The 13060-nt window shown below is 45.5% G+C and overlaps 1 protein-coding gene across 2 annotated transcripts in view; it reads left to right on the top strand.

Moving 5' to 3' along the window:
* Window positions 1-13060, top strand: part of R3HDM4 (R3H domain containing 4) — an 84847-nt gene that overhangs the window by 68090 nt on the left and 3697 nt on the right. For both annotated transcript variants that reach the window (XM_083182163.1, XM_083182170.1), the window contains exon 6: window positions 3641-3726. In XM_083182163.1, the coding sequence (XP_083038289.1) occupies window positions 3641-3726 (86 nt within the window). The remainder of the gene's footprint in view (window positions 1-3640; window positions 3727-13060) is intronic.

Below are 13060 nucleotides of genomic sequence, written 5' to 3'. Positions count from 1 at the left end.
TGTTCTGTTAGAGTTTTTCATGCAGGACGATCAGTTCATTGTGGGACCTCACCACCTCCTCCATTTTCGTTTCCAGGTGATCGACACATTGACCTACTGCGTCTATAGATTGTTGGCAGGATTAGATGGCCGCCTTGAGTTCCTGGGAAAAGTCTGCATTTAAAAGAGTTTTAGCAATTGTTTCATAACTCCAATTGTTATGGGGTCATTGTCTTCCATATTTGATATAGATGTAGAGGACATGGAGGTAGGTTCAAATGAAGCACTAAGTGCAGACCGAGGTTGGGGGGGGGGGGGGGATGTGGTCGGGGTCTTACCCTTTATCCCCTTCACTGCAGGGATAAGGCACCAGTATCCTCCAGCTCTGGTTTCTAAGATGGCTGTCGCGTTGGTGGGGCAGGGGGTCCTGATGCAGCAAACTTCTCCCAAGGCAGAATTAAGTGTTTAGGGACCGCTGGGGTCTACCTTGTTGTGTCGGCCGTGTGGGTGGTTTTATTTGTGCCTGGGTGGTTGTAGGATATGTGTGCTACTTCCTTTGCTGGTCAGGCCACACCCCCTCCAAAGGCCTATAGTTTGAGATTTTCACCAGTAGCCAAGACAAGGATCAGGTCAGGAGAGATTTTTAAATGTATTTTTATTTGCTTGTATAGGTGTGGTGGGTGCACAGAAGTGAGGAAGGAAATAGGTAGAATGGGATGCTGGTAAGTGAAAAGAAACTTGGAAAGGTTTGCTATGAAAGTGAGTATCCGATAGCAAAGGTAACTTGCGTAGTAGCTTGGTGAATCGAGCAAAGTGTAGTGGCACAGTTGGTCTCTTTGTTGCCTCACAGCACTGCTGTCATGGATTTGATCCAAGCCTGGGACCTATCTGTGTAGTTTATGTTTTCCCCACATTTGAGTTGTTTCAGTCTTTGTGCTCCAGTGTCATCATATTTATGAGAAAAATCAAGACTAGTAGACTTGGGACAAAAAAGTAAGTTTTCTCTGCAAAGTTCTGTTGACTCTTTGCTCTTTATGCATAACGGTTAGTAATGTGGGTTAGATAGAGTTATGTAATTTAGTAGTTGTGCAGGATAGTGGAGGCTTCTTTTGCTGCTCCCTGACTGGAGTAGTATGAATAGGCAGCCTCTCTGCTGCTTGGACACATGGTCCAAGGTGATAGACATTGGCTCTACAGTCCAACAGATTTTTAGAAGCCCTGGTTAATGAAAACGATGTCTGTTAATTTAAATAGTTGTTAAGCAGAATCCATCAGGTAGTAATTGAATACGCATTCTACCAAGAAGTTTTTTAGGGGGGTATTCAATGTGAGGGTCACGGCAGTCGAGCGAGAACATGCAGGCGGGATTCAATGTCCCGCCTGCAGCGGGACGAGAAGGGGGCGTGGCCGCGAGTTGCGGCCGGGAAGAGGCGAGCTGCAGCCGGCAACTCGTCACTTCTCGGCAGAACGAGCCCGACAGCTTGTGATGTCGGGCTTGTTCTGCCGAGATACCCTGCTCAATGCTGTCTGGTAAGACAGCATTGAATAGGGCCCGGCGGGCATCTCCCCGACGATTGATTACCCCCCTATGATTCTCAGCAGTGACATTTATGTATTTATTTATTTAATTTATTTACAGTTTCTTCTATAGCGTATAAGAATGTTAATATCTAAAACAAAGTATGTAAGTTTACATTTGATATTGAAAAGAACAAAAATAAAGACTATTTAAAAAAAAAAAAAAACACCTTGGTCCTCAGGACACCCCCAACAGTGCACATTTTCCAGGTCACCCGGCAGGTGCACTCATTATTCACTGACACATTTAACCCCTTCCCGACATTTGACGTACATTTACGTCATGGTCGGGATGTACTTCCCGACACATGGCATAAATGTACGTCATGCCATTTAACTGTCACCGCGTCTAGAGACGCGGTGACAGAGGGACGATGTCTGCTGTCCCTGACAGCAGACATCTTCCCTCATTGCCCAGGGGGGGCAGCGATGCCCTCGCCCATCGGCGATCGCTGTGATTGGCTGTTCAATGTGAACAGCCAATTACAGCGTTTTTCTGTGTACCGGCGAATAACGTTCGCCGGTGACACAGGGATCGGTGGTGATTGGTGCTGTAAAGTACAGCACCAATCACCACCGGGTGTAAGGGTGACACTGGTGGTCACCCCACCTGCCCCCAAAGGCTGTGATTGGTCCGTCGGACCGACGGACCAATCACAGCCATTTCACCTCAGATGAAATAACGGAGACAGCCCTGCAGCCGCCATTCCGGTCAGGAACAGCGTGCAGAGCGGTCTCCGTGCCCATCTGTGCCCTATTACTGACCTGATCAGCGTTGGTGCCAGCTCCTGGTGTGACTTCCTTGTGTGACTTCCTTGTGCTGCTGCTGCTGCTGCAGCAGCGTCATTGTGTCAGAGATTTAAATTGTGTGCTTTAATTTTGTATCTGCTGCCCCCCTTTTGTGCTGATCACTATAAACTAAGAAAAAGAAACTTGGAAAGGTTTGCTATGAAAGTGAGTATCCGATAGCAAAGGTAACTTGCGTAGTAGCTTGGTGAATCGAGCAAAGTGTAGTGGCACAGTTGGTCTCTTTGTTGCCTCACAGCACTGCTGTCATGGATTTGATCCAAGCCTGGGACCTATCTGTGTAGTTTATGTTTTCCCCACATTTGAGTTGTTTCAGTCTTTGTGCTCCAGTGTCATCATATTTATGAGAAAAATCAAGACTAGTAGACTTGGGACAAAAAAGTAAGTTTTCTCTGCAAAGTTCTGTTGACTCTTTGCTCTTTATGCATAACGGTTAGTAATGTGGGTTAGATAGAGTTATGTAATTTAGTAGTTGTGCAGGATAGTGGAGGCTTCTTTTGCTGCTCCCTGACTGGAGTAGTATGAATAGGCAGCCTCTCTGCTGCTTGGACACATGGTCCAAGGTGATAGACATTGGCTCTACAGTCCAACAGATTTTTAGAAGCCCTGGTTAATGAAAACGATGTCTGTTAATTTAAATAGTTGTTAAGCAGAATCCATCAGGTAGTAATTGAATACGCATTCTACCAAGAAGTTTTTTAGGGGGGTATTCAATGTGAGGGTCACGGCAGTCGAGCGAGAACATGCAGGCGGGATTCAATGTCCCGCCTGCAGCGGGACGAGAAGGGGGCGTGGCCGCGAGTTGCGGCCGGGAAGAGGCGAGCTGCAGCCGGCAACTCGTCACTTCTCGGCAGAACGAGCCCGACAGCTTGTGATGTCGGGCTTGTTCTGCCGAGATACCCTGCTCAATGCTGTCTGGTAAGACAGCATTGAATAGGGCCCGGCGGGCATCTCCCCGACGATTGATTACCCCCCTATGATTCTCAGCAGTGACATTTATGTATTTATTTATTTAATTTATTTACAGTTTCTTCTATAGCGCAGCAGATTCCGTTGCGATTTACAATAGTAGACCGTGATAAACTGGGTAACAGAAAGACTTGGAGGTAGGAGGGCCCTGCTGCAAGCTTACAATCCACCGCAGAATGCTGGTGGCACTATCCTGACACAGTATAAATGCTGCTTATAGTATTTTCACCAAGCAGGCAATAGAACATTATATATGCTGTTTTTAAATCCTGTTTAAAATGATAATGTGGTTCTATTCCGGTAACAGGGTACCCTGGAGTGCTTGGAAGAGGAGATGCTGTCCTTTTTCTCAGTCAGCCCCGAGTCTGTGTACATTGCAATGATGGATAACAGGTACCTTATATGTCTCTGACCAATTCACATGAATGTGTATTTATCTAGATCATTAACCCTGATCATCCGATGAGAAGAGTACCATAAACTGGGTGGGAATGGGTGTTGAGTATAACTGGATGGGAGGGACTGGAGTGATTTTGTTTACGTGTGTTAACGTGTGTGAACGTGTGTGCATAGCAAGCAAATGTATGTGGAGTGTGGAGAATGTGTACTTATCCCCTAGTATGTATGGTACATTAGGTCGACACAAGCAAAATGTCAACAAGAGGTCTACATCACTTTTGATCATGTTTTTTTTTTCCTCATTGTTGACAACTTCACCTTGTCCACTATATGCATATGGACCTATTGACTATAAGCTATCCGGATTCCATAGAAAAAACACAGCACTCTGCAGACATTAAATGGTGAAAGGTATCTAGTTTTAAACAGTCTTTTCTGTCTTTTGAAACTTTTTGGTCCTTTGAAGAAATAACTGAAACATCTGGCTAAGACTAGATCATTTGTAACATCTAACGTTTGGAGAGTGCTTGTTTTCATATTTATATTATAATAGAATTATGCGGATATCCTATTACCCGCAATCGCTGTAAAGTCGTCCGTGCCACAGCTTATCGGGTATATTGTTTCGCTTGCCACAGTAGCTGCGCTGGCTGAAAACACACAGGTTTCGCTGAATCTATGTGGTTTCAGGAGAGCTCATGCTTTTTATCGAGCGATCCATATAGTTTAGCCTGATATATCATTATGAAATAGATCAGTGGCTCTCAACCTGTAAGCGCCGATTTAAGATGTGCGCAAAAGAAAATGATTTTATATGTGTGTGTATAAGAATGTTAATATCTGAAACAAAGTATGTAAGTTTACATTTGATATTGAGAAGAACAAAAATAAAGACTATTTAAAAAAAAAAAAAAAAAAAAAACACCTTGGTCCTCAGGACACCCCCAACAGTGCACATTTTCCAGGTCACCCGGCAGGTGCACTCATTATTCACTGACACATTTAACCCCTTCCCGACATTTGACGTACATTTACGTCATGGTCGGGATGTACTTCCCGACACATGGCATAAATGTACGTCATGCCATTTAACTGTCACCGCGTCTAGAGACGCGGTGACAGAGGGACGATGTCTGCTGTCCCTGACAGCAGACATCTTCCCTCATTGCCCAGGGGGGGCAGCGATGCCCTCGCCCATCGGCGATCGCTGTGATTGGCTGTTCAATGTGAACAGCCAATTACAGCGTTTTTCTGTGTACCGGCGAATAACGTTCGCCGGTGACACAGGGATCGGTGGTGATTGGTGCTGTAAAGTACAGCACCAATCACCACCGGGTGTAAGGGTGACACTGGTGGTCACCCCACCTGCCCCCAAAGGCTGTGATTGGTCCGTCGGTCCGACGGACCAATCACAGCCATTTCACCTCAGATGAAATAACGGAGACAGCCCTGCAGCCGCCATTCCGGTCAGGAACAGCGTGCAGAGCGGTCTCCGTGCCCATCTGTGCCCTATTACTGACCTTAACAGCGTTGGTGCCAGCTCCTGGTGTGACTTCCTTGTGTGACTTCCTTGTGCTGCTGCTGCTGCTGCTGCAGCAGCGTCATTGTGTCAGAGATTTAAATTGTGTGCTTTAATTTTGTATCTGCTGCCCCCCTTTTGTGCTGATCACTATAAACTAAGAAAAAGAAACTTGGAAAGGTTTGCTATGAAAGTGAGTATCCGATAGCAAAGGTAACTTGCGTAGTAGCTTGGTGAATCGAGCAAAGTGTAGTGGCACAGTTGGTCTCTTTGTTGCCTCACAGCACTGCTGTCATGGATTTGATCCAAGCCTGGGACCTATCTGTGTAGTTTATGTTTTCCCCACATTTGAGTTGTTCTAGTCTTTGTGCTCCAGTGTCATCATATTTATGAGAAAAATCAAGACTAGTAGACTTGGGACAAAAAAGTAAGTTTTCTCTGCAAAGTTCTGTTGACTCTTTGCTCTTTATGCATAACGGTTAGTAATGTGGGTTAGATAGAGTTATGTAATTTAGTAGTTGTGCAGGATAGTGGAGGCTTCTTTTGCTGCTCCCTGACTGGAGTAGTATGAATAGGCAGCCTCTCTGCTGCTTGGACACATGGTCCAAGGTGATAGACATTGGCTCTACAGTCCAACAGATTTTTAGAAGCCCTGGTTAATGAAAACGATGTCTGTTAATTTAAATAGTTGTTAAGCAGAATCCATCAGGTAGTAATTGAATACGCATTCTACCAAGAAGTTTTTTAGGGGGGTATTCAATGTGAGGGTCACGGCAGTCGAGCGAGAACATGCAGGCGGGATTCAATGTCCCGCCTGCAGCGGGACGAGAAGGGGGCGTGGCCGCGAGTTGCGGCCGGGAAGAGGCGAGCTGCAGCCGGCAACTCGTCACTTCTCGGCAGAACGAGCCCGACAGCTTGTGATGTCGGGCTTGTTCTGCCGAGATACCCTGCTCAATGCTGTCTGGTAAGACAGCATTGAATAGGGCCCGGCGGGCATCTCCCCGACGATTGATTACCCCCCTATGATTCTCAGCAGTGACATTTATGTATTTATTTATTTAATTTATTTACAGTTTCTTCTATAGCGTATAAGAATGTTAATATCTGAAACAAAGTATGTAAGTTTACATTTGATATTGAAAAGAACAAAAATAAAGACTATTTAAAAAAAAAAAAAAAAACACCTTGGTCCTCAGGACACCCCCAACAGTGCACATTTTCCAGGTCACCCGGCAGGTGCACTCATTATTCACTGACACATTTAACCCCTTCCCGACATTTGACGTACATTTACGTCATGGTCGGGATGTACTTCCCGACACATGGCATAAATGTACGTCATGCCATTTAACTGTCACCGCGTCTAGAGACGCGGTGACAGAGGGACGATGTCTGCTGTCCCTGACAGCAGACATCTTCCCTCATTGCCCAGGGGGGGCAGCGATGCCCTCGCCCATCGGCGATCGCTGTGATTGGCTGTTCAATGTGAACAGCCAATTACAGCGTTTTTCTGTGTACCGGCGAATAACGTTCGCCGGTGACACAGGGATCGGTGGTGATTGGTGCTGTAAAGTACAGCACCAATCACCACCGGGTGTAAGGGTGACACTGGTGGTCACCCCACCTGCCCCCAAAGGCTGTGATTGGTCCGTCGGACCGACGGACCAATCACAGCCATTTCACCTCAGATGAAATAACGGAGACAGCCCTGCAGCCGCCATTCCGGTCAGGAACAGCGTGCAGAGCGGTCTCCGTGCCCATCTGTGCCCTATTACTGACCTGATCAGCGTTGGTGCCAGCTCCTGGTGTGACTTCCTTGTGTGACTTCCTTGTGCTGCTGCTGCTGCTGCTGCTGCTGCAGCAGCGTCATTGTGTCAGAGATTTAAATTGTGTGCTTTAATTTTGTATCTGCTGCCCCCCTTTTGTGCTGATCACTATAAACTAAGAAAAAGAAACTTGGAAAGGTTTGCTATGAAAGTGAGTATCCGATAGCAAAGGTAACTTGCGTAGTAGCTTGGTGAATCGAGCAAAGTGTAGTGGCACAGTTGGTCTCTTTGTTGCCTCACAGCACTGCTGTCATGGATTTGATCCAAGCCTGGGACCTATCTGTGTAGTTTATGTTTTCCCCACATTTGAGTTGTTTCAGTCTTTGTGCTCCAGTGTCATCATATTTATGAGAAAAATCAAGACTAGTAGACTTGGGACAAAAAAGTAAGTTTTCTCTGCAAAGTTCTGTTGACTCTTTGCTCTTTATGCATAACGGTTAGTAATGTGGGTTAGATAGAGTTATGTAATTTAGTAGTTGTGCAGGATAGTGGAGGCTTCTTTTGCTGCTCCCTGACTGGAGTAGTATGAATAGGCAGCCTCTCTGCTGCTTGGACACATGGTCCAAGGTGATAGACATTGGCTCTACAGTCCAACAGATTTTTAGAAGCCCTGGTTAATGAAAACGATGTCTGTTAATTTAAATAGTTGTTAAGCAGAATCCATCAGGTAGTAATTGAATACGCATTCTACCAAGAAGTTTTTTAGGGGGGTATTCAATGTGAGGGTCACGGCAGTCGAGCGAGAACATGCAGGCGGGATTCAATGTCCCGCCTGCAGCGGGACGAGAAGGGGGCGTGGCCGCGAGTTGCGGCCGGGAAGAGGCGAGCTGCAGCCGGCAACTCGTCACTTCTCGGCAGAACGAGCCCGACAGCTTGTGATGTCGGGCTTGTTCTGCCGAGATACCCTGCTCAATGCTGTCTGGTAAGACAGCATTGAATAGGGCCCGGCGGGCATCTCCCCGACGATTGATTACCCCCCTATGATTCTCAGCAGTGACATTTATGTATTTATTTATTTAATTTATTTACAGTTTCTTCTATAGCGTATAAGAATGTTAATATCTAAAACAAAGTATGTAAGTTTACATTTGATATTGAAAAGAACAAAAATAAAGACTATTTAAAAAAAAAAAAAAACACCTTGGTCCTCAGGACACCCCCAACAGTGCACATTTTCCAGGTCACCCGGCAGGTGCACTCATTATTCACTGACACATTTAACCCCTTCCCGACATTTGACGTACATTTACGTCATGGTCGGGATGTACTTCCCGACACATGGCATAAATGTACGTCATGCCATTTAACTGTCACCGCGTCTAGAGACGCGGTGACAGAGGGACGATGTCTGCTGTCCCTGACAGCAGACATCTTCCCTCATTGCCCAGGGGGGGCAGCGATGCCCTCGCCCATCGGCGATCGCTGTGATTGGCTGTTCAATGTGAACAGCCAATTACAGCGTTTTTCTGTGTACCGGCGAATAACGTTCGCCGGTGACACAGGGATCGGTGGTGATTGGTGCTGTAAAGTACAGCACCAATCACCACCGGGTGTAAGGGTGACACTGGTGGTCACCCCACCTGCCCCCAAAGGCTGTGATTGGTCCGTCGGACCGACGGACCAATCACAGCCATTTCACCTCAGATGAAATAACGGAGACAGCCCTGCAGCCGCCATTCCGGTCAGGAACAGCGTGCAGAGCGGTCTCCGTGCCCATCTGTGCCCTATTACTGACCTGATCAGCGTTGGTGCCAGCTCCTGGTGTGACTTCCTTGTGTGACTTCCTTGTGCTGCTGCTGCTGCTGCTGCTGCTGCTGCAGCAGCGTCATTGTGTGCTTTAATTTTGTATCTGCTGCCCCCCTTTTGTGCTGATCACTATAAACTAAGTGATCAGCACCTTTTTTGGGGTGCAGGTTTTTTTTTATATATATATATACCCTGTCAGGTTGCACCCACAGTTGTGTGCCTGCTGCCCCTCACTGCTAATCAGTGTTGCATCACTGCTAATCAGTGGTGCATCACTGATCAGCAGTTTGTTTGTTTTTGAGGGTGTTGTGGGGTGTTTTTTTAAAAAAAAATTTTTACACCCACGGTGCTTTTGTGGGTGTCCTGTGGCCGCTGAGCACTGATCAGTGACGTACATCACTGAACAGCATTTTTGGCACAGGGTTGATATAATTTTTTTTCAGCAGTTTTTTTTTATTTTATTTTTTTGGAGAGTGCTGTGGGCTTTTTTTTTAAATTGTTTTTACACCCACGGTGCTTTTGTGGGTGTCCTGTGGCCGCTGAGCGCTGATCAGTGACGTACATCACTGAACAGCATTTTTGGCACAGGGTTGATATAATTTTTTTTCAGCAGTTTTTTTTTATTTTATTTTTTTGGAGAGTGCTGTGGGCTTTTTTTTTTAAATTGTTTTTACACCCACGGTGCTTTTGTGGGTGTCCTGTGCCCGCTGAGCGCTGATCAGTGACGGACGTTACTGACCAACATCTGTGCTCAATTTTTGGCACAGGAGCTTTTTTTTTTTTTCTTTTAAACTTACACGTGTTAAAGCACTACATACACACTACATACCCCCCGTGTTGAAATAAAGTTTGTACCCCCCCTACACTATACACGTGTTGAAACACTACACTTAAAAATAATAAAAATGTCCCAATCATCGCAAAGACTGTTTTCAGCGGAGGAGGCATATGCCCTTCTTGCCTCTGACACTGACACAGCCAGTGAAGTAAGCGATGAATTGGCATTTGTCTTAAGCTCCTCTTCCTCCTCTAGTGATGAGGGACCCCCTCAAAGATGCCCCCGTAGAGCAGCTGAGACGACCCCCCCCCCCCCAATGATTGATCTCGTATGGACCCCACCACCAGACAATTTTGAGCCCCAGGTTCCTGAGTTTTTGGCCAACCCAGGAATCCAATTTGATAGTACAGGCCTCAAAGAAATTGACTTTTTCAAAGTCTTTTTCTCTGATGATTTTATAAATTTAATGGTGGACCAAAGTAATTTATATGCCCAGCAGTTTATTGCCCAAAACCCCACGTCATCATTTGCTAGGTGGACCCCTGTAGATGCAGTAGAGATGATGACGTTTTGGGGTCTGGTGTTACATATGGGCATAGTTAAAAAGCCAGAAATTAGGCAATATTGGAGTACAGATGTTCTGTACAGCACCCCACTTCATCGTATGGCCATGACCCGGACTCGTTTTGAGACGATCCTTAAATTTTTGCATTACAACGATAATGCACAGTGCCCACCCAGAGATGATCCCACCTTTGACCGGCTATTCAAAGTCAGGCCGGTCATTGATCATTTCAGCGCCAAATTTGCTGAGATGTACATCCCCCAAAAATTCATTTGTGTAGACGAGTCACTTCTACATTTTAAAGGAAGGGTTAAATTCCGCCAGTACCTTCCCAATAAGAGGGCAAGGTATGGCATAAAAATGTATAAGCTGTGCGAAAGTACCTCAGGGTACACCCACAGGTTTAGGGTATATGAAGGGAAGGACACAAGAATTGAACCGCCAGAATGCCCCCCCTCCCTCGTAGGTGTTAGTGGAAAGATTGTCTGGGATTTAGTGCACCCCTTCCTGGATAAGGGTTATCACCTCTATGTGGATAACTTTTACACCAGCATCCCCCTGTTTAAGGCCCTTGGTTCAAGAGGTACAGCAGCTTGCGGTACTGTGCGCAAGAACCAAAGAGGCCTCCCAAAAACGCACGTTGCCCAATTACTGAGAGAGGGTGAAAGCAGGGGAATATGCACCGAAAATATGTTGTTGGTCAAATATAAGGACAAGAGGGATGTCCTTATACTGACAACAATTCACGGAGACAGTACCACCTCCGTCCCTGTACGAGGTACCAGTACCCACACCTCAAAACCTATTTGTATCCTAGATTACAATAAGTACATGGGCGGAGTGGATCTTTCAGATCAGGTACTGAAGCCGTACAGTGCCCTGCGGAAAACAAAAATATGGTATAAAAAGCTGGCCGTGTATATCATCCAGATGGCACTGTATAACGCTTACGTACTATTCCGTTCTACCAGCCAGACGGGGACATTTATGCACTTCCAAGAGGAAGTCATAAAGGGCCTAATATTTGGGAACCAGCAGGCAGAGGGCCCCAGTACTTCTAGTACTGGCCCCAGTACTTCTAGTACTGGCCCCCGTATTGTATCAGGGCAGCATTTTCCTAACGAAATCCCCTCCACTGGAAAAAAGGGCAGGACACAAAAAAGGTGCAAAGTTTGCTATAAAAAGGGAATACGAAAGCAAACTATTTTCCACTGTGAAACTTGCCCCGACAAACCCGGCCTATGTATGAAGGAGTGCTTTAAAATATACCACACATCTATGGATTATTAGGTTCATCATTTCACCGTGCTTCGGGGGTCTTGCTAATGCGACATAGCACCCACCATTCATTCCACCAGAATGTGTGCTGCAAAATCCAAATATCACTCCTTCCCTTCTGAGTCCTGCCATGCACCCAAATGGTATTTTTTGGTCACATATGAGGCATTGCCGTACTCGGGAGAAATTGGGGCACAGATTTTGGGGGGCTTTGTCTCCTTCCTTCCTTGTGAAAATGAAAAATTTTGAGCCAGAACTGCATTTTTGTGTAAAAAAATGTAATTTTTCATTTTCACAGCCCAGTTGTACCACAATTGGTGAAACCCCTGGGGGTTTGAAATGTACACTATACCCCTAGATGAATTCCCTGAGGGGTGTAGTTTTCAAAATGGGGTCACTTGTGGGGGGGTTCCACTGTATTGGTGCTTCGGGGGTCTTGCTAATGCGACATAGCACCCACCATTCATTCCACCAGAATCTGTGCTGCAAAATCCAAATATCACTCCTTCCCTTATGAGTCCTGCCATTTTTTGGTCACATATGAGGCATTGCCGTACTCGGGAGAAATTGGGGCACAGATTTTGGGGTGCTTTGTCTCCTTCATTCCTTGTGAAAATGAAAAATTTTGAGCCAGAACTGCATTTTTGTGTAAAAAAATGTAATTTTTCATTTTCACAGCCCAGTTGTACCACAATTGGTGAAACCCCTGGGGGTTTGAAATGTACACTATACCCCTAGATGAATTCCCTGAGGGGTGTAGTTTGCAAAATGGGGTCACTTGTGGGGGGGTTCCACTGTATTGGTGCTTCGGGGGTCTTGCTAATGCGACATAGCACCCACCATTCATTCCACCAGAATCTGTGCGGCAAAATCCAAATATCACTCCTTCCCTTCTGAGTCCTGCCATGCACCCAAATGGTATTTTTTGGTCACATATGAGGCATTGCCGTACTCGGGAGAAATTGGGGCACAGATTTTGGGGTGCTTTGTCTCCTTTTTTCCCTGTGAAAATGAAAAATTTTGAGCCAGAACTGCATTTTTGTGTAAAAAAAATGTAATTTTTCATTTTCACAGCCCAGTTGTACCAAAATTGGTGAAACCCCTGGGGGTTTGAAATGTACACTATACCCCTAGATGAATTCCCTGAGGGGTGTAGTTTGCAAAATGGGGTCAGTTGTGGGGGGGTTCCTAACTTTTAGCATCTTATGGTGCCTAGAAACCTACATGGTGCCTAAAAAATAATCTCATAAAAAGAAGGCTCCAAAATCAAGTAGGTGCTCCTTCTATTATGAAGCCTGTGGTTTGGTCAATGTGCACACTAGGGCCACATATAGGATATTTATGAAAACAAAAGAATTGGGGGAATCAATTTTTAGTCACATTTCTCTAGTAAAATCTACTGTGTTCCTTAGAAAAATGTATTAAAATTGCAAATCTGCAAAAAAAATGAAAATTTGAAATTTCACCTACACTTTGTTTTAATTCCTGTGAAACACCTAAAGGGTTAACAAACTTCCAAAATGCTGTTTTGAATACTGTGAGGGGTGCAGTTTTTGAAATGGCATCATTTATGGGGGTGTCTCACATACAAGTCCCTCAAAGTCACATCAGAACTG

The sequence above is a fragment of the Crinia signifera genome, chromosome 1 (assembly GCF_055691185.1).
Source record: "Crinia signifera chromosome 1, ASM5569118v1, whole genome shotgun sequence".
Taxonomy (NCBI): domain Eukaryota; kingdom Metazoa; phylum Chordata; class Amphibia; order Anura; family Myobatrachidae; genus Crinia; species Crinia signifera.
The sequence above is the reverse complement of the archived record's forward strand: the minus strand, read 5'-3'. Positions and strand labels throughout refer to the sequence as shown.